The 25540-nt window shown below is 42.4% G+C and overlaps 1 protein-coding gene across 1 annotated transcript in view; it reads left to right on the forward strand.

Annotated features, from left to right (window-relative positions):
• Positions 1-25540, forward strand: part of LOC139643707 (protein shisa-8) — a 97722-nt gene that overhangs the window by 19962 nt on the left and 52220 nt on the right. The window contains exon 2 of the mRNA XM_071518939.1: positions 24367-24482. Within this exon, the coding sequence (XP_071375040.1) occupies positions 24367-24482 (116 nt within the window). The remainder of the gene's footprint in view (positions 1-24366; positions 24483-25540) is intronic.

Genomic DNA, 25540 nt, shown 5'->3' on the forward strand with positions numbered 1-25540 from the left:
CACTGTATATGTATGTCAAGTTCATTAATGATATTGGATGGCTTTGACGACACACAAGCCATTTTTGAACTCAAATTGAATTTGAGACATCAAGGGTGAAGAATGGAGAAAGAGCGAGAGAGATAGAGACTGAGGAGACACAGAGGCAGAGAGAGGACTAGAAAGAGAAAGAGAGAGAGAGAGAGGGAGCCTTGGGAAGAGATCACAGGACCTAAGTATGAAAGATCAAGCCTCTTCTCCTCTTTTCCTCCTCCTCCTCTCTCTCTCTCTCATGATCTTTGATGAGCAGGCGGCCGCCGTGTCCTTTTGAGTGTGACTAACCCCCTCTACGACCAAACCTCTTCTCCTTTCATCCCTTCTTCACTGCCATTCCACTCCCCCCTTTCCTCCTTCTTTACTTATCTGTTCCACTCCTTTTGCTCTTGTCCCTCCATCTGTCTATCCATTCATTCATCCATCCATCCATCCATCTATCTCTCCCAGTCATTCCTTGTGCTGGTAGGCCAACAAACAGTGTGAGTCACTGTGAAACATGTGGAGGCATTTACATTCTGGACACAATGCATCCTCCTTCCTTCCCTTCCTCTCCTCCCTCCCTCCCTCTGTACAAATGAGTGGGATAAATCTTAAGAGCTTCATTTACACTGTGATGGACGGCAAAGCAGATGTTCATCGCTTTCAAATGGTGGTAAACACCGCCAGCGCTGGCTGAAAGTGTCGCTTATACCGCCTGCAGACAGCACATGGCCACAAAAGTCGATGGACATACATTTGGGCACCTGCTCTTCTCGTCTCCTTGAAGATTAAAGGAGAAATCCTCCCTAAAACACCTTAAAATGGCTGTTATAAAACAGCTATTGGTCATGTCCATTTCTGTGTCCAAAGTGTGTTGTTTGGTGGTGTATTTTTCTTATTTCTATGGATAACGTTGGCCAAACACATAAGCAATGGAGTTTGACAGCAAACATTTCAATCTATCGGTATACATCAGGTTTTGGTGTCAGTCCGTCAGAATCAAAGAGCAACAGCTTATTTCGAGACTCACCATTTTGCACCAACGTTCAACAATCATACAGGGAGAAATCCATCATAGAAGAGAAGAGAGACCAATTTCTCCACTGACAGTAGCCTCAATAGACCAGAATGCAATGCAGCATGTTGCGTTTTGTGTACGGGGCAAAACTCTTGTGGACTGGAAAAACTTCACTATCAGTAATGTTATCACTATCGTGTTTTCCGCCTACATGTAAAACCCACAGCTGAAATTCAACAAGTTCAGGGTCGTTCTCTTGGGGTTGTCGAAAGGCATTCTGGGAAATGTAGGAAATCTCTAATTGAAGTAGAAGTAGACGAGGCAGGTTGAGGGAAAGTGGGTATGCCAAAAAAGTAAATGACAACAGAAAATACCTCCTGGAATGCAATGAACATCACATATTGATATCTAACAGTGTAACATTAGTGAATTAACAAGAGCTTTCTAACTATCCATTTTCCAGTCTGGGAGAAATAATAATAATAATAATGTAATGCGTTTTTGTTTGTTTAATAAATATTGATCATATTGTTAGTAATAGAGGTAAAGAAAATGTTAATGGCCAACATATATTTACTAATACACTTTCACTGCTTTAGGCTACAGGTTTCCCATAACTGCAGGAATAAAGGTGTGTTTTGAAGAAATGTGCAAAGACACTGTAATATTCAAATAAAATGATTCAGTTGTTAAATTGTGTAAAGTGGATAGTAAGATGACAGGAGTTCAGAAGTGGACTGCAGGTGAGAGGGCAGTCAAGCAGGGCTTTGGCTTGTCTGCTTCTGTCTGGCAGGTCTGATGGAGCGGAGTCTCTGCTGTTGCAGATTTCTTGTTCTTCCTCCGGAATATGCGGGATAGCCAAGAAAAGAAGCCACGCTTCTTCTTCTTTAGTTTTGTTGACAGGCTGTCTTTGGCACTGGAACTCTGAGGTCCTGTAGGTTTGACCAGCTGGACGGGTGAAAGTGTCTTTTCCAGGGTCAGACCAGGCAGATCCTTGGTGTCCTTTACAGTTTCAACCACAAGGCTTGGTGGAGCTTTGACCTCAACCTGGATGGCTGGAGCCTCAGACTCCTGAAGCAGGTCGGTTGATCCTTCCTGAAGCAGGTGAATCAGGGTGTATTCAGCAGGAGAGACGGGGAGAACCTCCTCTGAGGTGGAGTTATTGTCAGGTCCAGCAGAGAGGACAGAGACTTCTGTTCCCTCACAACATTCAGGTTGATGCAGGACAGTGACAGAGCTTTCAGCAGCAGCCTCAGTCTGTGCACAAGAGTTGACCGTTTCCTTCTTGATGATAGAAGGACTTTGTTCTTCCTTCTTCTCCAAGTCCTGGAGGAACAGCATCAGTTTAGAATCAGCTCTGACGATTGGCTCCCATTCATCAAGATGATCTTGAGTAGGGGCATGGTGTGCAGCACAGGCAGCCATAAATGTAGAACTCACTGATGATGAAGCATTCATGTGCTTTTCACCAAGTATCTCCTGCTCCAGGAGGACTGAGAGGAACTGCATCAGGTGAGAATCAGTGCTGCTGACAACAGGTTCCCATTTGTCAAGCTGGTCCAGAGTCGGCCCATGCTGTGGGGAGCAGTCAACTACAAATCTAGAGAGATGTGATGAAGCGTAGAGGAGCTCCTCACCAAATCCCTCCTTCTCCAAGTCACAGTGGGATTTGACCAGTGGCTCCCACTCATCCAGGCAGTCCAGAGTGGATCCACAGGGTGAGCAGCAGTCAGCCACAAATCCAGATGTGTCACCTGGGGGAGCATAGAGGAATCTCTTTCCAACTGCCTCCAGGTGGTAGTCATCGTCAAAACCAAAGGGGGAGCGCTGAAGCTGACTCAGTCTCTCAATGAGTTTGAAGTCATCAGTAATTGGAGCCTCAACAAGGCGGAGCAGGTTGGACTGAGCCTCAACATGCTGAGCTGGGTGGATGGATGCTCCAGCATTACCTAACGCTGTGTCCTCGGTCATGAGAGGAGACTCTCTCTCTGTGGGGGGAAGGTCTCCTTTGTCCATATCCAAGAGAAGTTTGTATGCTGGTGAAGCTGCACTGGCTATTGGTTCCCATATATTGAGGCTCTCAAATCCACAAGCAGGTTTGGAGCCGAGACCAACAGCAGACTGAGGTGAAAGGTCACAGTCAAGCTCAGCAGGAACTCCAGAGAAACTAGAGGCTTCAGCATAAAGGTACTGCTCCTTATTCAGGACTTTCGTAAACATGCAGTTGATGTTTTCATGGCGATCGTCATTAAGGGCATTGAGTCGAGCAACCATTTGCATGGATGCTGAAAGAAATGCAATGGCAACATCTTAATGATCAAATAACCATAAGGCCACCTGATGGAGCTTCATTCAAGGTCAACATGCTTCATCATAGTTTCATCTTATGCCTTTCATCATAGTTTTGTTTCAACAACAAATCTAACTGTGAGTTTACAATGTAAATCAACCTAAGGAAGAACTGGACAAATGTAAATCCTTCAACACAAACAACCACTCTATCCTGAGTGTCTGTCTCTTGTTTGTCTGTTCAGCAAAATCCTCGACTAATCTTTTTCTTTTAAATAATAAAATTAAAAATACATGTGGCTTACCAAGATGGGAATCACTCTCCATATTTTCCTTTCTAAAAGGTAGATATTGTTGATGTTTCTCCAAATAAAAGCAGCGTGAGTTTTCTGTCTCATGTGCAGGTGAACAGCGATCAGAGATGAAACTGTGAGTCTGAGTCTGTGTTCAGGTCAGTCTGTCTTTATGACACTGACATTCTAAACTCTATGAACTCTGCTGCATTCTCTCCTGCTGCATTATGACTCGTCAGATGAAGCTCAGGCTCCAGTAGACTTTGATGACAGAGATGTCTCACTTTGTATATGGTTTATAACCTAAACATGATTAAAAAACACATAACTGAATATTTGGAATTTGTATTAAGATACAACATCCATTTAATTGCTAATTCCTATTGCACTTTCACTGTTTTAAGCCACAAGTTAGCTCACTCTAATCTTACCTACTATCACATCTGAGGGGATACTTTAGGAAAATAAAAAGAAAAGTTATTCATCTTCGAGTCAGCTTTTCAGGTGTAGAATTAATTTTTTCCAGAACAACCTGCATCAACCCATGTAGTTAATAGAAACATGGGTGGCACTTTACAATGGCCTTTTCCCAGCGCATTAACCTTTAAGCATCGATAACATTTGTTTAGTCCCCCCTAATTACATTACTGTACCCTGTAATTATTTTTTATATTTTATGCAGTAATCATGAAAATAGTTCCACCATAACTACCTTATAAATCTGTCATAATTACAAAAATTGTTACCTGCTGATTCCCGGACTTCTTGTTGTGTTACCTTATAACTACTGCATTGTTATTTTATTAGTACCCCATAATTACAAACTAATTACACTGTAATTAGCGGGCTGTAAAATAAAGCGTTACCAAAAAGATATATATGTAAAAGATTTTGGTTTGGCTGGGCTGTGCTAAATCCTTGCTTAGCCTCTTATTCATTTACAGTGGAAATACCATTTAATCATTTATGCAAAATATAACCTATTAGACATTCTGCAATGAAATATTAAAAATGAACAGTCACAAAATGCTATTTAATGGATTGTTTTTTATTGTGTTGATGCGTATTGAATGGCTGTTTGGCAGTTAGGGCTGACTGACACCCCGCAGAACGCAGCAGTCGTCTCTCCTCCTTTTTCCTATCTCTGGCAGTGGAAGATGCATCCAAAAGAAAAAAGAAAAAAAAGATCACTCCAGAAGGCACTTCCACCCTGGTGACAGCCCTCCGAACACTTCTGAGAGCTTTGTGGGAAACAGAGCAGAGCAGCCAGCAGCACTCTGGCACCGCACTGAAAACACTACAAGTTGTCAGCGGGAAGAAACTGTTGTTATGGCATGATGACACAGGGATTTGTAGTTTTCAGCTGTACTCTGTATTTTTTTACCACTCTGTGCTTTTGGATGCGGTACAGCACTGTGGTTTCCCCCCCCCGCACAAATCTGATCTCTCTGTCATGTCTTGCGCTGTGTTTCTGCGTGTGTGTGTGTGTGGTGTGTGTGCTGTGTAGCGTGCAGCTCCGGCTTCTCCCAAAACACAGTCTTGACATCCCAAGCCCAGCAGAGCCATGAGTGTGTCATGTGCTCCATTATTTGGGCAATGGTTCATGCAAGCTCAAACACACACACACACACACACACACACACACGCACACACACAAGCCCACAGTACAAGACATATTAAGGGCAAAGATACACCTGACATGCACCTGCTTGTGGAGACTGCACACACACAAACAAACTTGATGTGAAATAACCACAGTCCACACTAACTTGCAAAAAACTTCGGAAAGTAATTGGAAAGTAAGTTCTTATCAGCATGCATAGTATGTACCAGGCAAAAGAGCAAAATGCATGCAGCGACAGAAGCACACACACACACACACACACACACACACACACAGAGCCAACTGTGGATGCTTTTTAACCACTACCCCCCATTATACTTGGTGATCTTTGCCTAAATGTCATGACAAATGACAATTTTATGAAGGTGACTTATGCAATGTTAGGCCTATGCATTATGCATTGCTGATTACCTGGATGAAATAATAATCAGTAACATAATCTAACACGCCGACTCAGTAACATCATTATTTCCTCATTACCACCATATTTCATACAATTTATAGACCTGTATGTTAATGTGGGTCACATGCATGTGTATGTGTGTGCTCCTTTGTTAATGATGAATCCTTTATTTTTCTATTTTTCTCTTTTTTCTTTACATGGAGATCTCAAAAGAGCATTTACGACAAGCAAAGAAAATATACACAACATTCACATGATATACCTACATGTAACATATCCATTCATGTCATACACTCAGCAACAAGCAAGGGCACACATGAAGTACGCCATAAAGCACTGCTGCTGCATTAATAGCGGTGGTAATCATCAGAGAGCAGGTCCGATGTGATTGGTTAATGTGTTGGTCTCTGTGTATGTTGCTGAGTGTCCAGACAGTCTGGCCATGCTGGTCACGTTCTTTATGAGCTGTGGGACCGTATGTGTCTGGAGACCACTGCCTATCTGTGTGTGTGTGTGTGTGTGTGTGTATAGGTGGGTGTGTTTGTATGCGTACCTAGATGTGTAGGTGTTTATTTATACATTCAAACAGATGCACATAAGCCCATGCATGAGAGTGCTCAACATATTAGGAATCACTTTCCCCTCTCCATATCCCACCCCCTCTCTCTCTCTCTCTCCATCCATCTCTACCTCTCTCTCTCTCGCTCTAAGTGATGAGTATCCCACCTGCTTAGCTCATGCTAATGTCTCCAGTCATTAAGTGGATTTATGGCCCTCCTCTTCTCTGAGAGCAGCTATAGGGCCCATTCTAAGATTCCCAATCAATGCTCTTATACAGCCTTTCTCCCTGCACATATGTCTCCCTGTCTCCCCCTTTCTTAGGAGGGGGGTAGTCAGTTTGTCTATGCCAACACAGTGTAACAAGGCAAGCACACACATGCATACACACATGGTTGTATGCATACCGACATAAAAAATTATATTAAAGCCTGTGAATTGATGTGAAAGCTACGATCCGTCTCAATTTCAACAATTAAATCCACTTCCATCATGAATGGAGATGAAAGGGAGGAGATAGGCTTGAGGAAAGACTTGAGGAAATTAAACATGGATTGTGCAAATGGCCGTGCCACTCGCTGTTAGGACTATGTTCCTAATGTTTTGTAGGAGGTAGTGAGGGAGACATGGGAAAGAAAGAGAGAGAGAAGGAATGAAAACAGCAAGTAAGAAAAATGGGCCAGAAACGGGGAAATCATGAGAAAAGGAAAACGAATATAATAGAACGACAAGATGAAAGGAGAGGAGGAAAAAGAGAAGCGCAGCGGTTTTAAAGTAGAAAGATGTGTGACCTAGGAACTGGGTGTAAAGACCAAGAGTGACAGAAAGAAAGGAAGAAAGAAAGAGAAAGACACAAACAAAGATGAAGAAACAGCGAGCCAGAGGGTTAGGCATAGAGACACACACACACACGCTCACATACACACCCGCACTTCACACACATCTTGTGCGCACTCAACAATGGAGGATAATGTACATGTGTAAAGTATTCATGTGCATAAGTGTAAAAGGTTAACTGTGGTTTTATTACCTCCTTTCTGTGTGGCTATGTGTATACTGTACTTTGTAGTATGTAGTTTGGCATGCTGGTCAACTTGTACACTAAGAGTCGAGAACACGCCAAAATCATCCATGTGTCCCCGGTAGATCATTCCCTCTGGTGCTCCATGCTAGAGACATGCTAACACTCCATAGCATACACTATGTTGAGTGATAGTAGGCAACTAGCATCATCCAAAGTAAGTAACATTTTGGTAATAACATTTTGTTAGTGGTCTTTACTATATGGCCTTTAGATTCATAAAAATAAAATGTCACTAAGTCAATATAGCTGATGTAGCCAGGTTTATTTTTGGAACTATTTCATGTGAGCAACCATGTATTCATCCGCTGTGCAGTGATTTTTAGCTGTACACAGCCTCCCATCACCCACCACATTCCGTATTATGATTTGAAATGTGTTGGGACACTGGAGTGAAATGAACTATTTCATATATTCTGATTATTGAATTGTCAGGAGCTTGTCTTGTCTGTGTGTGTGTTCTAGTCTTTGTCCTGTTTATTTTGTAAGGTTATGTGATACGATGTAAGTGTAATGGTTGCATTGTCACTATGTAAAATCTGTTTTGTGGACCCCAGGAAGAATAGCTGCTGCAATGCTGTAGCTAATGGGGATCCTAATAAACTAAACTAAACTAAACTAAACTAAACTAAACTAAACTAAACTAAACTAAACTAAACTAAACATTCACGTCCAATGTAAATAGGGAAAGTAGCACTAATAGTGCAAAACACTATGTTCTTTTGTATCATATTTCATGTAAAATTGACCAGTCTCCTACGCAAAACTGCCGGGGATAGCCGCATATAATTTAAGATTACTTACCATTTAGCTTTATATCTACTACAAGTTCTCATTTTCTAGATAATGCTAGTCGCCTACTATCACTCAACATAGCGTCTGCTAAAGTGTTAGCGTGGAGCACTGGAGCACATGATCTACTGGGGACACAAGGATGATTCTGGTGTCTCTGTTCATATCACTTAGTGGGTAAGTTGGCCAGGGGGCCAGTCTCCCCAAAACTTGGTGTATTCCTTTAAAATGTTTGCTGTATTGCACAAAGCCAGGCGGAGACAAGCCTGTGGGTAAATGCAAGCTAGACTCCACAGCCATCTAAAACTAAGCCTGTGTGTTTCTGTGCGCCTCAACAAAAACGGTAAGCCTTTGAAAGACAGAGAGAGGGAGAGAGAGAGAGAGAGAGAGAGAGAGAGAGAGAGGAGAAAGTGTCTCTGTGAAGATGCTACAAGTGTGTGTGTGTGTGGTTGTGTGTGTGTGTATGTGTGTGTGTGTGTGAGTGAATCAGAGGGCAGTTTGTCATGTTGCTGCTCCACAGCCCTGATCTAAGCTGACAGGTGAAGCTAAGCGCGGCTAAACAGCACACGTAACAGAGAGGGAGAGAGAGAGAGAGAGAAAGAGAGAAAGAGAGAGAGAGAGAGAGAGAGAGAGAGAGAGAGAGAGAGAGAAGAATAGTGATAGAGAGAGAGAGAGAGAGAGAGAGAGGCAGTCGCGAGACAGGGGAGATAAAGAGAGAACGAAAAAAAAAGAAAGACCAGGAGAGTGGGGAGGTAAAGAAAGGGGAATGGACAGATAAAGGAAGTGTGAGAAATAGAGTTACGGGGCGATAGTAGTCAGAGTTAGGGAACCATTAAAAAGAGAAATAGGCAGACTACAATGTGGGAGAGGAAAACAAGTGGGAAACGATATGGAAAGAAAGAGAGAGAGAGAGAAAAGGGGGGAAATTAGAGCAGAATAGAAAGCATGGGAAAGGAGTGGAGATTAACTGTAGAAGGAGATAGGGTTAATTGACATTTTATCAAAGGAGAGAGACGTGAGGAAGTTAATTTTTCGCACCATTCCACCCTCCATCACTCCATTTATCTATCTATCCATCCCTTCCTCCCTCCCCCATCCCTCATTTCATGTCTCTCTCCTCCTCCCTTGCCTGTCTGCCTGTGTTTTTGTGGGTGAATGTACAGAATTGATGGGTTTTTGAGCTGATTTTGGTTATTTTTTTCTACTGTTTTGTTTTGAGACTTTTAAGAACATCAAAACTCAAAATCTCTTAGACTCCCTGTTATTGTTAAAAGACATTTTCCAGGGAGAGGGAGAAAAGAGAGAGAGATTTGGAGTCAGAGTGGGAAATAGAGAGAGAGCTTGATGATGGACAGCTGAGTAGAAAGGTCTTGGTCTATGGAGGCAGGAGGGAGACAGGTGGGAAATGTGTAGCTTGTCTGGCCACTGTCATTTTTTCTTTTTTTTTTGTGCAATATTGTTTTTGGATGTTGTGACCTTATCCGTTCGGTGTGATGTGTGATATATGTTGTTTTGGCGTTGGTTACAAAACAAATTTCCATGAAAATGGACAATAAAGTGTAATCTTATCTTAGAAAGAGAGGGAGAGAGGGAAGGAGAGAGAGGGAAGGAAAGAGACGAACAGTGAACAGTGAAAAATTGAAAAACAAACTGAATAAACAATAATTTTTTAATAAAATTTGAACTTTATTTGGATGTTATAGGAAAGTTTCTTGCAAGAGCTCCTAAAGTGGCTAGAATACTTTGAAAACCAATTTTAAACCATTTTTTTCCCTTTGGAGAGGTGTAGACTCATAAAAAAAATAGATAAATAAAAAAAAAGTAGTGCTTTAAAACAGTGGTTCTCAACGTGGGGTCTGGGGACCACCAGGGGTCCTTGAGGGCATTCCAGGGGGTCCCCAGCAAATTGATGAATGTTAAACTTCATTATTTTGTCATTTTAGAATGACTATTTTGATCATAGCGTCACTGTTATCTCTCTACCTACAGTACATATAGTCATGGAATTCTATACAAAATCATATCTGACAATAAAAAATATTCTCAGATTTGGGTCGGAGAGACAAAATCTCATCAAATGGGGGTCCGTGGCTCTAATGTGGACTAAATTAGGGGTCCTTGATATGAAAAAGGTTGAGAACCACTGCTTTAAAAAAACATGCTCTAGCTCCCAGTTGTGAATGTACAACTGTATGAAAGTGAGACACCACCTTTCCCTGAAAAAGTGAACTTTAAATAAACTGCTGAAAACGGTAAAATACCATGAAAGGATAAGAGAGGTGGCAGAAAAAACAAAGAAAGAATGCCAAAGTAAAACGAAAAAAAAAAAAGGTCTAAAGTCGACATCCTGGCTGTACAGCGTAACGAGAAAAGGAACAATGAGCTGCGGTCAAGGACTACCGGAACGGTCCTGAGGAAAAAAACGAGGGAAGGAACGGCGGAGGTGTGCGACTGAGGGATGGAGGGAGGGTGGAGGGAAAGACAGGGGTCGAGGAGGATGAATGGGTCGCAGGTACAAAGACAGAAAGAGAAGAAAGAGGCACCGGAAAAGAGAGACGTTGAGAGAAAGTAGAGTCGGAAAGAAAGAGAGACAGAGAAAGAGAGAGAGAGAGGGAGAGAGAGATGTATGGATGGAATTAGAAGTAGTCAAGCCGGACAGTTTGATAGATTAGAGTCATTGATGTGACCCACCCAGTAGGTACACACTCACTCATGTGTAGAGAATAGCCAAGATCAGACATAGTGTGTGTGTGTGTGTGTGTGCGTGAGTGCACGTGTGTGTATTTGCGTTCATGAAAAATGAGGAGCAACAATTGGCTGTGAGTGTTGCTTATCCATTAGTATATTATACCGCATTGTCAGGGTGTCCTTGTACACTCCGCATGTGTGTGTGTGTGTGTGTGTGTATATGTGTGTGTGTGACAAACTGCCTTTAGAGCGTAACTCTGGCTGAACTCTGAGCTGGACGCGGTGTGAGGGGGGGGGAATCTCCATGCGTGTGTGAGCGTGTTTATGAGCTAAACCCGGTCTGACTGCCGGGGCCCACTCATGTTGCTCTTGCGTTGCATTGCCTTGCACCGCGTTCTGCTGCTTTCCCCCCGCATTGCATCGCATTGCGTTGCATCCTGTCCTGCTGTTTTCCTTTTGTGTGCGCGGTGCAATATCCGCCATTGTTCAGCCGAGGTTGAAGGTTTGTTTTTAGTGGCAAAGAGATTTGAAGCACAAGGGCAGGAAGAGAGAAAGATAGAGGGGAACATTATAACCAAAAAACATACAGTATAAAGTCCTGAGCTGAGAATACGACCATAGAATAAAATGGATTTGGTTAGAAAAGTCTGACAAACATCCATGAAATCAGTTGTTTATTGTCTATATGGAGCAGCTGCTAATGTTATAGCTAATAATGTAACAGCATTTAGTCTACTTTCTGGAGTTGGGAGAGAGTGTTTTGCTATGCACAAATACTGATTGGATCAACATATGAATTCTTAAAATCAGTGGTGAAACATAAAACATAAGGCTTACTGAGACATGACGTGAATGCGGAAGGTAGTTACATCTCGACTGCAGCTTCAGGCCCTCCCGAGTGTCTCATCGAGCTGTCAGCACACACAATGACAAGCTCATTGATAATTCACATTACTAGCTAAACAGCTGCATCTCCTTAGCCACAAATGGCACCCACCTGGGAGACACTGTGATGCTGCTAAAGCAAATTTTGCTGCTGCAAAATTAAGATTTGCCATTCATCCATCCTGTTCTGTTCTCTGAATTGAAAATTGAAAAGTAAGTGTGTGTGTGACCATCATATACTGGCCTATGCTAGTGTCATGTGTTAACGCCTGTGGCTGCAATCCAAGGTCAGTAAGCTCACCGCTAATGGCAGTTAGTGGGCCGCTGGTAATAGAGCACTATGGTATTGCTAATTCATCAGCATTGCCCCGATCCTTAGGGGTAGGTGACATACACACATGACATGTACTGTAGCGGATTGGCTCGGGAGTGGGGAGTGGATCCATAGACTGAAATGGCATAAAGAGTGCATTGATCTCTTTGTCCATGCAGAGGAGATGGATGGCTTGGATGTTGATTCCATAGGTACAGCAATGTGGCTACAGAATTATATAGAGCACAGCACATGTGGTCCATGACAATGAAATCATAACATGATGCTATGGAATGGTAGATGGTTTGCAGTGGTGGTAGATGATGGTAGACATCAGTAGTTTGTACCTTTTTTAATAAGAGCTGTGCATATTTATCCATAAAGTCAAGTCAAATTTATTTGTATAGCCCTTTATCACAGTTACAGTCTCGAAGGGCTTCACACACCCACATTTTAACACAATAAATGATGACCCCCCCAACTTTTAACTGTCAATGAGATCAATGAAAAGCTCCCATGAAAACTTCATTAGGAAAAAAAATTGAAAAACCTTGGCAAGAGTGAGCAAACAAAGATTAAATATCAAGAACAAAAGGGACACAAACGAAATAGTATAAACACAATATGAACGATGATATGAACGATGTGGTTTGTCATAATTAATATTCTATTCTATTCTATTCCATCTGTTCAGGTCCTGTCATGCGTTACGTGTGCTCCACATGCTTTGCCAATGACTGGTTTAAACTATTCAGACAGTAATAGATATCTGATCAAAAAAAAAAGATCAATATTATTCTGTCTCTCTCTCAGCGTATTGATGGATGATGGTGAGATGATGGCATAGTGAACGCCTAAGTACCATCAATAATGTCGAAGGCTTCACGGGTTGATAGATATTCTGCTGACAAGTGTGTGTGTGTGTGTGTGTGTAGGTGTATTTCATGCATGGGCTGTGTGTGCAATGCATGTGCGTCACACTGATGAATGTGCGAGGAGAATCGAATCCCTCGAGGAGAATGAATCTTTGTTTGTGTTCTGTGTTTCTAAAATAAAGACGGCCCAAAATAATGAGTGGAGGTGGTGAGTCAGAGGCTTGACATATGGTATTTTCATCCGACACCGTCATTACCCACCGCAGAGACTCTTCTCCAGTGTTTGCTTCACGCGCCGTCCGGCACACAGCCTTTGAATTTGTTCAATTTACTATTTAATTGTCTTTTCGCTGCTCCGTCCAGGCGCGCTGATGTGATAAATCGATGTAGCCGAGAAAAAAAAAAAAAAAAAAATCAAAACTCACCCAGAGTCTATATTGGCATCGCCGTTGCATCACTGGAGATATTCAAACAGATATGGCAGGAGACAGCGTTCCCCTTGTTAGCGCAAATGAGGACATGGAGTGACATTTTTAATTTTAGTTTAGGTTATTTCTCCTCATCAGACACTCCGGGACATTATTGCAAAGGGCTTTTATGTGTGTTGTGTCCTTCAGTTTCACCCCAGAAATGACTTGTTATGGGATGGGGAACATTCAAAGGTGCATGGGAGGGTTGTTAGCTACAGTTTTTAGTTGACTGGAGAGGGGGGAAAAAAACATTTGACCTATCTATACTCAAGTCTCCAACATCCACCATCTGGCAAATGTGACTCCTATTGTAGCCAAACTGACGATTAAATATTATTGAACAGGGTCCAAAATGAACACCTGTCAAGCGCCAAATGCCAGTAAAATCTGTATTTGGCAGATAAAATCAATAAGGGTCAGCGGCCACACTGGATTTTGGGGGAAAATAACATTTGAATGCCCACTGTACGCTCTCTCTGACCATGAACCAATCAAATCAAAGCAAAACAATGGCTCCTGATTGGCTGCCTGTTACACTGGCTCTGCACAAAGCTGTAGCATTTAAAAAATGTCCTGCTGTTTCTCCGCTGCCCACATGTTCATCTAATGTTACTTGAGGATTGATATCAGTCATGTCAAACTCATGTCAAAAGTCATTCACTATACATTACAAACTCAGTGAGCACACACAGTACCTGATTTTATGCAAAATGCTGGATGAGATTTCTAAGAAAAATATATTAATTATTTTGTCCAGTAAAAAATTAAATCATTCTTGGCAGGTGAATCTTTTTAGTTTACCAGCCCTTGGCAGGTGAGCCAAAAAGTTAATTGTGGACACTGTTATTGAAGTAATGAGCTATCTTAAACCCTTTTAATTCAAATACTAATATTTCAGAGGACTGGGCATCTGTGCTTTGTGAATAACAAGTAACAAATATCAGTTTTGCGTATCCAAAATGGATACAGTGTTTTGGAATATAACCGTTCAAATGTAAGCTTACATGCACACACACACACACACACGCACATGCACTCACACACTCACACACACATGTGACTCGAAGTGAGAGACTATGCATGAACACAAACAAGCACTGGCATGGCAGGCACCCAGCCATGCCAAGGGACATTATTTGGCAGCTGTCAGCTCTAATAGCAGAATAGCAGGGTGGGAGACAGATCCAGGCTCTGTACCAAGCCTACAAGGGAGCACTATCTGGCAGCTACAGCATGTATGTGTGTCTGCTGCATGTGTGTGTGTGTGTGTGTGTGTGTCAGACATACTGTGGCGTATCAGACTCCCTGTCAGATAACCCATGCTACCGCTACAGTATCCATTTAGCCTACTGTGTGCTTGCTTGTGTCTGTTTGTGTAACTCCGTGCGTGTGTGTGTGTGTGTGTCTGTGTGTGTAAGTGTGTGTGTGTTTCCCTCCCTCTGACAGCAGTGGTGGGGTGGAGCGCTGTGAATTATTGATCAAGAAAGACTCCAAGTGTTGGCTCTGTCAATTCATAACACTACAAGACAAAGAGACGGAGAGAGAGATGAAGACTGCGCAACACACACACACACACACACACACACACACACACACACACACACACACATACACACACACACCTCTGAATATCTATCTTGTTCTCTCACAAGACCTCATTTTTCATTCTGGTTTGAACAGAAGTTTTGGAACAATAATGAACTTGAACGCAACATGAGAATTTGCGTAAAAAAAAAAGGCACAGAACTGCTCGATGCGACTAATATGAAATATTTAAAACGTACTAAATGTATTACTAGGGAAATGAAGAAAAGTGTGCTGAAATTTGTTGTGGCTCAAATTTTGATTCAAAGTAACTTTTTAAAGTAATAGTAATAAAATCATTCTCAAATCTATTGAACAATAGGAAATGGGACAAAGAGAACTCATCCCACACAACCTCATATACATCCTCAGCCTTACTCATCTTAAAATTTGCTTTCCCTGCCCTGGAGGGCAAATATTCTTTTTTTTTTTTTTGATTTTGCTTTTTGTAAAAGCTTTCCGAAATCTTTGTTAACTACCGCTCTCCTCCCACACACACACAAATACAAACACACACAAATACACGCGCACACGTACAGTTCCCACCCACTGTAACCTCCCTAAATTACCACCCATGAGAATTAAAGGGTGAGTCACTCCTGGGTGGCTTCATTAAACTCCCTCTGGGTACGACTGTAGGTAGGAGACCAGGCAGCTGTGTTTTTGTGTGTGTAAATAGAGAGAGAGAGAGAGAGAGGATGTGTGTTTTGGGAGACAGAGCTTGATCCTACTGTATGATCAAGCAATGTTTGTTTGTTTGGACGTGTGTGTGTGTGTGAGTGTGTGTGTGTGTGTGTGTGTGTGTGTGTGTCTGCGTAGGTTGGTATCACGACGGGCACAGCCGGGTGGCACGACTGTAGGTGGCGAGCAGCATCAGACACAATTATCCTGCATCCCAGTTTGAAAACAGTAGGATTGTATCTACATGCACAGTTCCATGCTAGGTTATAGGCCCCTGGAGTCATCTGTGGGGGTCTTGTAATATAAACTAACCTGCTGTGACAGTGAAGAGTGATTCAGTTACAAAATGCTGTGTTATGGACCCAGGGGACTAAGTGTGTGTGTGTGTGTGTGTGTGTGTGCGTGCGTGCGTGTGTGTGTGTGCGAGCCTAACAGAACAATACTGCATGTCTTATTAAATGTCTGTGGGGTGTTTTTCTCACTTTATTTTTAGCATGAAACTCTCGTTGACAATTGGAAATGAGGGTGCACAAACAGTTATACAACCAGGACTGGGCCACTGCAAACATACCCCCCCCCCCCCCACACACACACACACACACACACACACACACACACAAATGCAGTGTTTTAGTGTCACATTTTGACCCCCATCATTTTGCCCTTTCCTCACCGCCAAGAAAAATGTGTGTTTTTCCCCAAAACAGGGGGTTGAATGGCATCACAAAATGCCATTCAAAATGTCTTCATTGAATATTAAATGCAGATTAAATTCCATCACATTCCACTATTAGCATTGCAACTGTAAGTTTGTGAGTGAGTGAGTGAGTGAGTGAGTGAATGAGTGAGTGAGTGAGTGAGTGAGTGAGTGAGTGAGTGAGTGAGTGAGTGAGTAAGAGAGTAAGTGGGTGAATTAGTGAGTGAGTGAGTGAATGAGTGAATTAGAGAGTGAGTGAGTAAGAGAGTGAGTGAGTGAGTGAGAGAGTAAGAGAGTGAGTGAGTGAGTGAATAAGTGAGTGAGTGAGTGAGAGAGCGAGTGAGTGAGTGAGTGAATGAGTGAGTGAGTGGGTGAGTGAGTGACTGAATGAGTGAGTAAGAGAGCGAGTGAGTGAGTGAGTGAGTGAGTAAGAGAGTGAGTGAGTGAGTGAGTGAGTGAATGAGTGAGTAAGAGAGTAAGTGGGTGAATTAGTGAGTGAGTGAGTGAGTGAATGAGTGAATTAGAGAGTGAGTGAGTAAGAGAGTGAGTGAGTGAGTGAATGAGTGAGTGAGTGAGTAAGAGAGTGAGTGAGTGAGTGAGTGAGTGAGTGAATGAGTGAGTGAGTGAGTGAGTGAGTGAGTGAGTGAGTGAGTGAGTGAATGAGTGAGTGAGTGAGTGAGTGAGTGAGTGAATAAGTGAGTGAGAGAGCGAGTGAGTGAGTGAATGAGTGAGTGAGTGAGTGAGTGAGTGAGTAAGAGAGTGAGTGAGTGAGTGAGTGAGTGAATGATGGAGTGAGTGAGTGACTGAATGATGCAGCACTCTTAATTATGAGAGGCTGTTTGGGCCATAAATCATTCTTCGCGTTTTCTGTCATGTCATAACAACATAACAATCATTGCTCACATAAGCTCATAAAGTTATATTTTCTTTTTCTCATTCACTTTCTCCGTCAAGGTTTTCCCAGATGCTGTAACCTTTAGGATACTTCTGCTCATCTCCTCTCTTTTGAGACTCTTAGCTGACTTGGTCGGTTGCTGCTGTCAGATGAAAACTTTATATTTCCAAAAAGTCAGCATTTAATGAAAAAAAAAAATCTGCCATGTTTTCATGCTGGCAACCATGTGTTTTTCAAATTGCACATCAAGTTTTTAATGGGATATGCTCCTGAAACTTCCTCAACCCCATAAAGGATGATGTAAGCTTTACAAGTAAAGCAGTTCAACACATTATGTAAATGTTGCAAGTATTACATCATGGGAACTGCTGTTCAGATAAGTCTTTGATATTATTTATGCTAAATTTTTTAAGGTTATCAAGTAAATCAAATCGCACCAAGGCTTCCAATTCAAGAAAAAAATACCAAAGTTGAAGTTATAAGTTTTTCGTGCAACTGCAGTGCTGTGCAGCCATCTCAATAAGTGCATATAAATCATATTAGCGCATATAAGCTCTTCATATAAGTCATATAAGCTCTTTACCAAACTAACTTGTATGTAACTTGGTATATGTCCCCTCCACCATATATATTAGCCATATATAACACATATATTAGGTATATAAGACCTAATAGAGCTGGGGGGTTTTCTTCCAACCTGTGCTCATTTTTGCTCATGTTATGCATTTATATTATAATGGTGCATATACTTATTGGTTTCATGTAGCTCAAGAACTCAGTTTGAGACTGACAGAAGTAATATGCCTCTTTCCCTTTTTTCCCTTTGGCAGTGGAAGATTCAAAAAACAAAAAAGCAATTTCACCCTGGTGAGCACTTCCCTCCCTCTCCTCCTTCTCCCGCTCCTCCTTTTCTCTGTTTAAAATTAAAGTGGAGATCTTAATAATGACATTGTTGAATTGTCACAGTCTAATCAAGGGGCCACATGTTTCACCCCCTGAAAAGGTTCACGCTGCACAAATATCAGCACCGTTTCAGAGGCTAATCTTTTCTTTTTCCCCTCCTGTAAACGTCTGAATGATCACTAATTGCGCCCGGCTGAAAAGATTCCACGACGGTAGATGGCTGACTCCATTTGAAGCAATTACCACACGCGTTAAATTGCTTCGCGGGGAAAACACGCTCGTGCTCAGTCAGCGGGCTCACAAGGGCTTTCAATTTGTAGCTGTTATCAATGTGAACAGCTCAGTGGCTGCTGGGTTTTTGAACTCTGAATGTGTTTTATCAAATCAAGACGGAACCATAGGGGAGACCAGGAGTAGCTGGAAGTGTTTTGGTGTTTTCTTACTCTGCGTTATTTAGCGGTCCCAATCAGCACATGGGAGATTTCTATGAGCTCGCGGTGCTAGAAGCCCGCCAGATTGCCAGGAGACGTTTCTTTTGGAGTTTTCCAGAAGTTCCACCGAGCCCCGTGGGACTGAAACCCTCAGTGTCCGACTTTAATTTTTCTTTTTCTTTTTTTCTCCGCCTTCTGCTGAATCATTGCTGCTTATGAGCTTAAAAAAAATTCAAAACACCCTTTTCGTTATCTTTTATTCATTAATCGATTCATATCCTCTCTCGTATTACAAGGAGAAACCCTTTTTTTTGGTAATTTAACTGCAAATGAGGCTCATCAGTGGCCTTATCGGAATGCAGACCTCATGATAACCTTCTTTCATATAGAATATGAGACCTGGGAAACAACGCTTTGTCAAATTTAACAACAGGGAGGTTTTTCATATGAAGAAAACTGGCACAAAGGTTTCTAAATGTGGGCAATTTCATCCAACCTTCATCCAAGACAGATATAAAAGGACAGAGATGTGATGCCAACAATGAGGGAGAAAGATTGATGGATAGAAAGAAAGAGCAGTAGGCATCATCAACTTTACTGTAAAGTCACAATGAAATGAAAAATGTATTTTTCACGTTGTAAGCTAATTCTCCATATCATAACCTTCATCTATTTAACAAATGCCAAAAGACCACATTTCCCATCTATGCAATCACCGTCATGCTGAAGAGTCTGTCGAACATGTAATTATGCAGTGTGGTAGATATGAAGGACAATAATGAACTTATCAAGTGGTGCATGTCGCAGAATTTTCTTTGATTGTATTAGTCAAACAGGATTAAAAGGTAGAATCTAGTCTCTGGTCCACTCTCAAGCAGAAGGTGGCAGTAATGCACCTGTGACGCTGTTGCCAACTGCCGTTAAAAGACAAAAAGAAGAAGACCACAGTTCCCATGAACCCCGTTGCTCCCCTCCCCCTCCGCCTCCCTGTCACTCCATGTATGTTTGTTTTGAAGAGCGAGAAGAAGGATAAAAGCTGAAAAAAGTGCTGTTTCTTGTTTTGTGCCGTAAAGCAATCGCCTTTTTTTTGTGCCGTAAAGCAATCCAGCAGATCTCCTGCTAAAACAAGTGGCATACAACGTAAATGCAGTGTAGAGGCTGCCAATCTTCTCAGTGATGGTCTTGTTTATTTACAACAAATACACAAAAGTCTCAAAATGAATTTGGTAATGACTTATTGATGGTAAAATGCTACACGTAGCAGCTTTAATACAGTATCATGTTGCCTCTCAGAAGGGCTCGAGCCATCTTGGGTTGCCCTGAAAGTATTTTACATCCCGCTGTGGGTGTGTTGGGGGGGGCTAATATAGTCCAATAACACCACCACAGCTTAAACAGCCTAGCTCCAAATCCAGGGCCTTAGCAAGAGGCTTTGGCAGTACTTGACACTTTACCCGTTCCAATGATGAGAACAGCTCACTGGGTAACATGCCCTCTGGTTAAAGTGAAGTAAACATACTTAACATACATATATACACAGACATACATATGTGTGTGTGTGTGTGGGTGCGTGTGTTTGGACATGTGTGTTATCATTCATACGGGCCTATATCTGCGTCTGCTTGTTTACACACGAGTCCTCATGCATATCCATGCTGGGAGAGGGTGTTGTTTGAAGTGCTGCACCTCAGCCAATCAAACACTCTCCCCAGCTCCCTCCTTATCATGAAAGAGCCAGATTTCCCTTGGCATATAGACTGGGCGGATGCTATTCTGATCTGGGGGGTTTTTTTACACAGTATTTTGAATTTCCTCCGCAACTTAAATGGTGCACATTTGCATTTTTTCCCCCTACATTTATAATAGCTGGTGCTCTTACTCCACTGCCACTTACACTGACTGCAACAGTAGAATGAGCTTCAGTTGCTTGATCACCAGCATTGTACTCAAACCAATAGTAAGCAAAAGTGCAAAAGTCAGAACCTCAGTGCGCTGAATATATCCTTGTGACCTGAGAATAATCAGGTGAGAAGTTAGAAGCGCTGGGAAATAACAGCTAGGGAGAGAGAGGTGGAGGGGATTTTTTTTTTTCAAGATAAGAGTATATTAGAGCAAGTAGAGGGGGAACATATGGGAGCGGGGATATGATTCAGCGGGAAAAAAGGGGGAACCCGGGGTGCCAAACAGGTGCAGTAAACAGTTTTCTTCCAAGACTCAGTCGGCAATTGGTTTCGTTTTACCAGGTCTGCAAATGGGGGAATTGGATGCCATTACGCTTCAAATATTTTGCGGAGTCACTTGTATTGTTTGAGCCCTCTGTGCATGCTGTGTGTGTGTGTGTGTGTGTGTGTGTGGGCGTGTGCATGTTGAGACCATGCTCTGATGTCCTCATATCACATCCTATCTTTTCAAGAGTGTTAATATCGCTACTTGGAACACTTTATGTGACAGTTTCCTGGGGGAGGGAGGGACGAAGGGATGAGAAAAGTAAAGAAGGGGAGGAAAAAAAAGTGGGAGAAAATGAAAGTCGGGCGAAAGGGGTGAGAGGGTGGAAAGAGGCGAGATAGAGGGCTGGGGGCGTGCGACGAGGAGAGATAGAGGGCTGGTATAGCGAAGATTAAGAACTAAGGAGAGATAACAGGCGGAGTCAGACAGAGACATTTGGGGAGATAAGAGGGACAGGGCCCGATGAAGAGAGAGAAAAGAAAGACGAGGGGGGGGGGGCTTGCGGGGAGATAGAGGGGTGTAGAGAACAACAAGTACTCGACAATAACAGCCCTCTCAACAGTGCTGGAGGGGAGGAAGACGAGAGAGAGAGAGAGAGAGAGAGAGCGAGTGGGAGGGGAAACGAGAGAAGAGATAGAGCTCGGCGAGTCAGATCGCTTTATTACCGTAGAGAAAGAGAGAGGGGGGAAAAAAATAGAAATGTCAGAGTGGAAAGCAAATGAAATGAAGGAATGAAAGGGGATGGATAAAAAATGAGATGGGGGGGAGAGAGAGAGAGAGAGAGAGAGATTGGCTGGCAAGTGGAAAATGTAAATGACAACTGATGAAATGCGTACATGATTGCGTCCTTGTTCGCTTGCATGTGTGCCATGTTCCTGTGTGTGGATGTTGCGGGTACACTGGATAAAACGCCTATGGATGGATGGATGGATGGATGGATGGAAGGATGGATGGATGGCTTGGGGTCTTCGTCCTTGCATGCCCTTGTCAAACTGTCTGCCAGTGTCCCCAATTCCCCCATGGGGATCATTAAAGTTTCATCTTATGTCAAACCTGGGTGTTTTTTTTTTAAACAGGTATCGTCTGGTTTTTAGTCATTAAATCTGTTACTGACTTTCTCTCCAAACATGCTTTTCGCTGGAAGCTTTTTGCTGAGCGGGCTCTTTTTTCAGCAACGCCCTGCTTCACTTTCACATTCACGCACGTTAACACACCTTCACACCCGGGAGCTGCCAAGTAGAACCACAGTCTTCTACTGTTGCACGCGGTGCGGCTCCACTGGAGCGGTCGGGGGGGGGGGGGGATTAACTGCCTTCATCAGCGGCACATTTAGCGGTGCGATGGCTGTCGGGGGAAGGGGGAGAGTAATAGTCGTTTAGTTTCCCCTTTCAGAGTTTTCCCGACCTGGTGCTTTTGATCATGCGCTCGGTTCGCTTTGAGTCCGCCACTTGGCCTTGACTGGGAACGGTGGGACCTCAGCGCAGACGAACACCCACGTTAACCCCTCTAGCTCTCCATCGTGGCATTGATGAGCGCTTCTGTCAGCGGCACTGTATTGTTCTCCATGTTCCTCATGGGAGAAGATGGAAGTGTGCTGTGTAATTGTTTGAAGTGCTGGGTGTTAACTATTGTCATGTCATGTTTTCACCCCTGTTGGTTAGTTTGTCTGTCTGTCAGTAGGATATCTCAAAGACTTATGAATGGATTTCCATGAAATTTGGTGGACAGATAGGCATTGCGACAAGGAAGAGCTGATTCGATTTTGGTTCTGATCTGGTTCTGAAATTCTTGCCATTACGATTATCGTTTTTTAGCTACAACTATGAAACTAACAAAGAAAGACGCTGGATTCCAAATTCTAAGGGTGTTTTCCCAGGGTCAAGAAATCAGTCAATCAGTTCAAATTTAAGTGATAGCTATGATGTCTTTGGGTGTAACAGCAAGTTGGAGAATTCTTCAGCGTTGCCGGGAGTTGTTGAATTGAAAGTTTACATGATCCTTCATGTTCTCTGAAAGTTCCCTTACCTTTGGAACCCCTTCAAAACTCAAAGTATAATTTCACAAATGCATAAGTGGCAAAGGGAGGACCAGCCAGATTTCTCAGTTCCTGATTAGAAGTGTTCACTGTTGTCAGGAAATAACAGTAGTGTTATTTTTCTTACCTGGTTAGAGGGGATATTGTATGCACAGTGCTTATAATGGATACTGTTCTCATGAACACAGGCAATGGTTTTATAGGCTACTAAAAGTTAGTTAATGTGTGCAGGCACTGGAAAGTTTACAAAACCAATTAAAATGCCTCCAAAACCAAGTCTGTAAAAACGCAGAACTGTGTACAAAGCCTTAGAGTTCAGAGTTATGTTGGTGTGAAATTTGTTGATATTTCAGATTCCATCATTTCTTTCTTTGCTTACCTTATTAAAAACAAATAGTAGCAGAAGGCAATATTCCTTGGTTTCCACTAGAGCTGTTTACTGTAGCAATAACACCCGAGAGGTTATTCTTTACTGTGATTACAGGTATGACAGTGATGCAGCTAAGTACAAGGCACACTTTGACAAATCAGATTACTTGGCTGAAACTATCTGCTGTATAAAAAAGCCGTACTCTCTGGCTACCACCCGCTTGCATTGTAGAATTCATCCACTTGAATTGAAATATGGCATGGTCCCTCAGTGTTAAGTAACTTTCATGGCCTTCGAGAAGACGAAAAGCGGCCATAATGTAATTTCAACACTGAATGGTCGTCAATCCCGAAATAAATTGGTTATTCCAATAAAAGTTGACTCTTTGGAAGCACGAGTTGCCCTCCGACAACCAGAAAAGAATTGGCTTTTTCAGTGTAAAAGATTGCCCAGTCTCTTCTACAAAATAAACAGTGTGAGAGATTTGGACAGCCCAATTTAGAAGAATGAAATGGACTGACTGCCCTCTCTCCGATACAAAATCTTTGTCTACAACTGCAGGTTCTGTGTGCCGGGCGAGAGTGAAGGCTTTGTGTTAGCAGGCATTTTTCCTGCCTGTGTTCCAGTTTTGAGGAAGCGTCAGAACTTGTTCAAAGGCATCAAACAATGAGAGATGGCAAGAGGGGAAGTTGTTTTGTTTCTCAAAAGTGATTGATGCTCCCAGTTGGCGCACATCCGGAGACTCATCCTATTCATCCTCGATTCTGCTTCCTTAAATTATAATTCTGTGCATTTTTTGTTTTTGTTTTGGTGTGTTTTTTTTATAGACATGAATGATCTGTTCCAAACTTATTTACCCCTCTGTAGAGCTCTTATGATGAGGGCTGTTTGGAGTTTTTTTTCTTTTTTGGATTGTCATATTATAACCACTTGAACATCTGTGTCTCTTCTCTCTATCATCTTTCTCACTCTCTCCCACCCTTCCCTCCTTCCCTCCTCTTCACTTCAATCTATCCTTTCTCCCTTTTGCCTGATATCTCTCTTTTCTGCTCTCTTTCTTCTGTGTGTGTTTGCACAAGGATGCATGCACGTGTGTGGGTGGGTGTGAGAGCTGTTTCTAAGGTGTTTTTAGTTACACTTTCCTGTTTGCATGTGTGATGTTTCATTATAGAGCATCAAAAATCAAGTCTCTCTCTCTCTCTCTCTCTCTCTCTGTCTCTCTCCCTCTCTCTCTCTCCAGGACTCTGACGGAGCTGTTGAAGCAGCCGGGGGAGGTAGGAGGTGTGGATGGAACCGGGGGTCATCACCCTATAGGGACCAACGGCATCTCGGCCAGGGCGCTACGCTCCAACAATGGTCAGTGCACTGCGTGTGTGTGTGTGTGTGTTTTGTGTGCAACCAAATCGCTGATGAGAAAGTCTGAATGTCTTCCACTCACTGTGTGTGTGTGTGTCAGTATATCTTTGCATAGTTTAACATTTTGCATTTTTGCACTATTTTGTATCTACTTTGGCTTTGCAGTTGCGTCACATATCAACCACTGGAGAATTGGCTGTGCACAAAAAATGGCTAAATATATAACAAACAAAGAAAAAGAGATAGCTGATAAAGACTGTTGTGGTGTGGCTGTAGGTCAATTCAATAATGTTCTAAGTAAAAGTGAGTAGTCTGACAAGTCTGATTTGTTTCTATTCTCTACTTCAAAGAACTATGAGTTGTAGCAAACAAACAGTTGGTTTTTGGCTTTTCTAGCCAGCTCACTAGCCAGCAAGCTAATTTAGCAAAGCAACCGATGTTAATGTACTACTTGCCAGTACTAACGCTGCTGTAGCTTCTACTCAGTGTTGCCAAATCTCTTCCAAACAAAGTAGCTATTGGCTTCTCAAAAAATTGCTAGAAGTTGCCAGATGACGTCATATACTAATTTGCATAGGAATATATTCTTTTTGCTACGCCAATTCTGCTCTAACCACGCTTTTACCGGAGGGAGCAGCTAGTCTCTGTATGGGAAACACTGTGACTAGACCTCTATGAATTAGACAAGCAATGTGTCACCAAATGCTTTGGGAGTCAACACACACGTTTTACCAATGGTCCAAAAAAAGTAGCTATATTTGTGAGTAGGCTAGTTTCTTTTCAGACATAAAGTTGCTAGAGGAGTCTGAAAACTCTCTAAAGCTTGCAACTAAGTCAGCAAGTTGGCAACAAAGCTTCTACTAGATACGTTAGCTATTGAGCTAATCTGATGAGACAAATCAGACCAGGACAGTGACAGTTAGCTAACCAGATACTATTGTATCTGACAAGCTGACATTATCTAAACACGAAACTGATCAGATTTCGCAGTGGTGAGATAATTAAGTTTCCAGTCAAATACAGCTCAGAAATAAATATCTGTTCAATTACAATTACAA

Source organism: Centroberyx affinis, unplaced genomic scaffold, assembly GCF_046629955.1.
Source record: "Centroberyx affinis isolate AG114_WGS23_722 - 3 ecotype Tasmania unplaced genomic scaffold, CSIRO-AGI_Caff_v1 ptg000645l_1, whole genome shotgun sequence".
In the NCBI taxonomy this organism is placed as follows: domain Eukaryota; kingdom Metazoa; phylum Chordata; class Actinopteri; order Beryciformes; family Berycidae; genus Centroberyx; species Centroberyx affinis.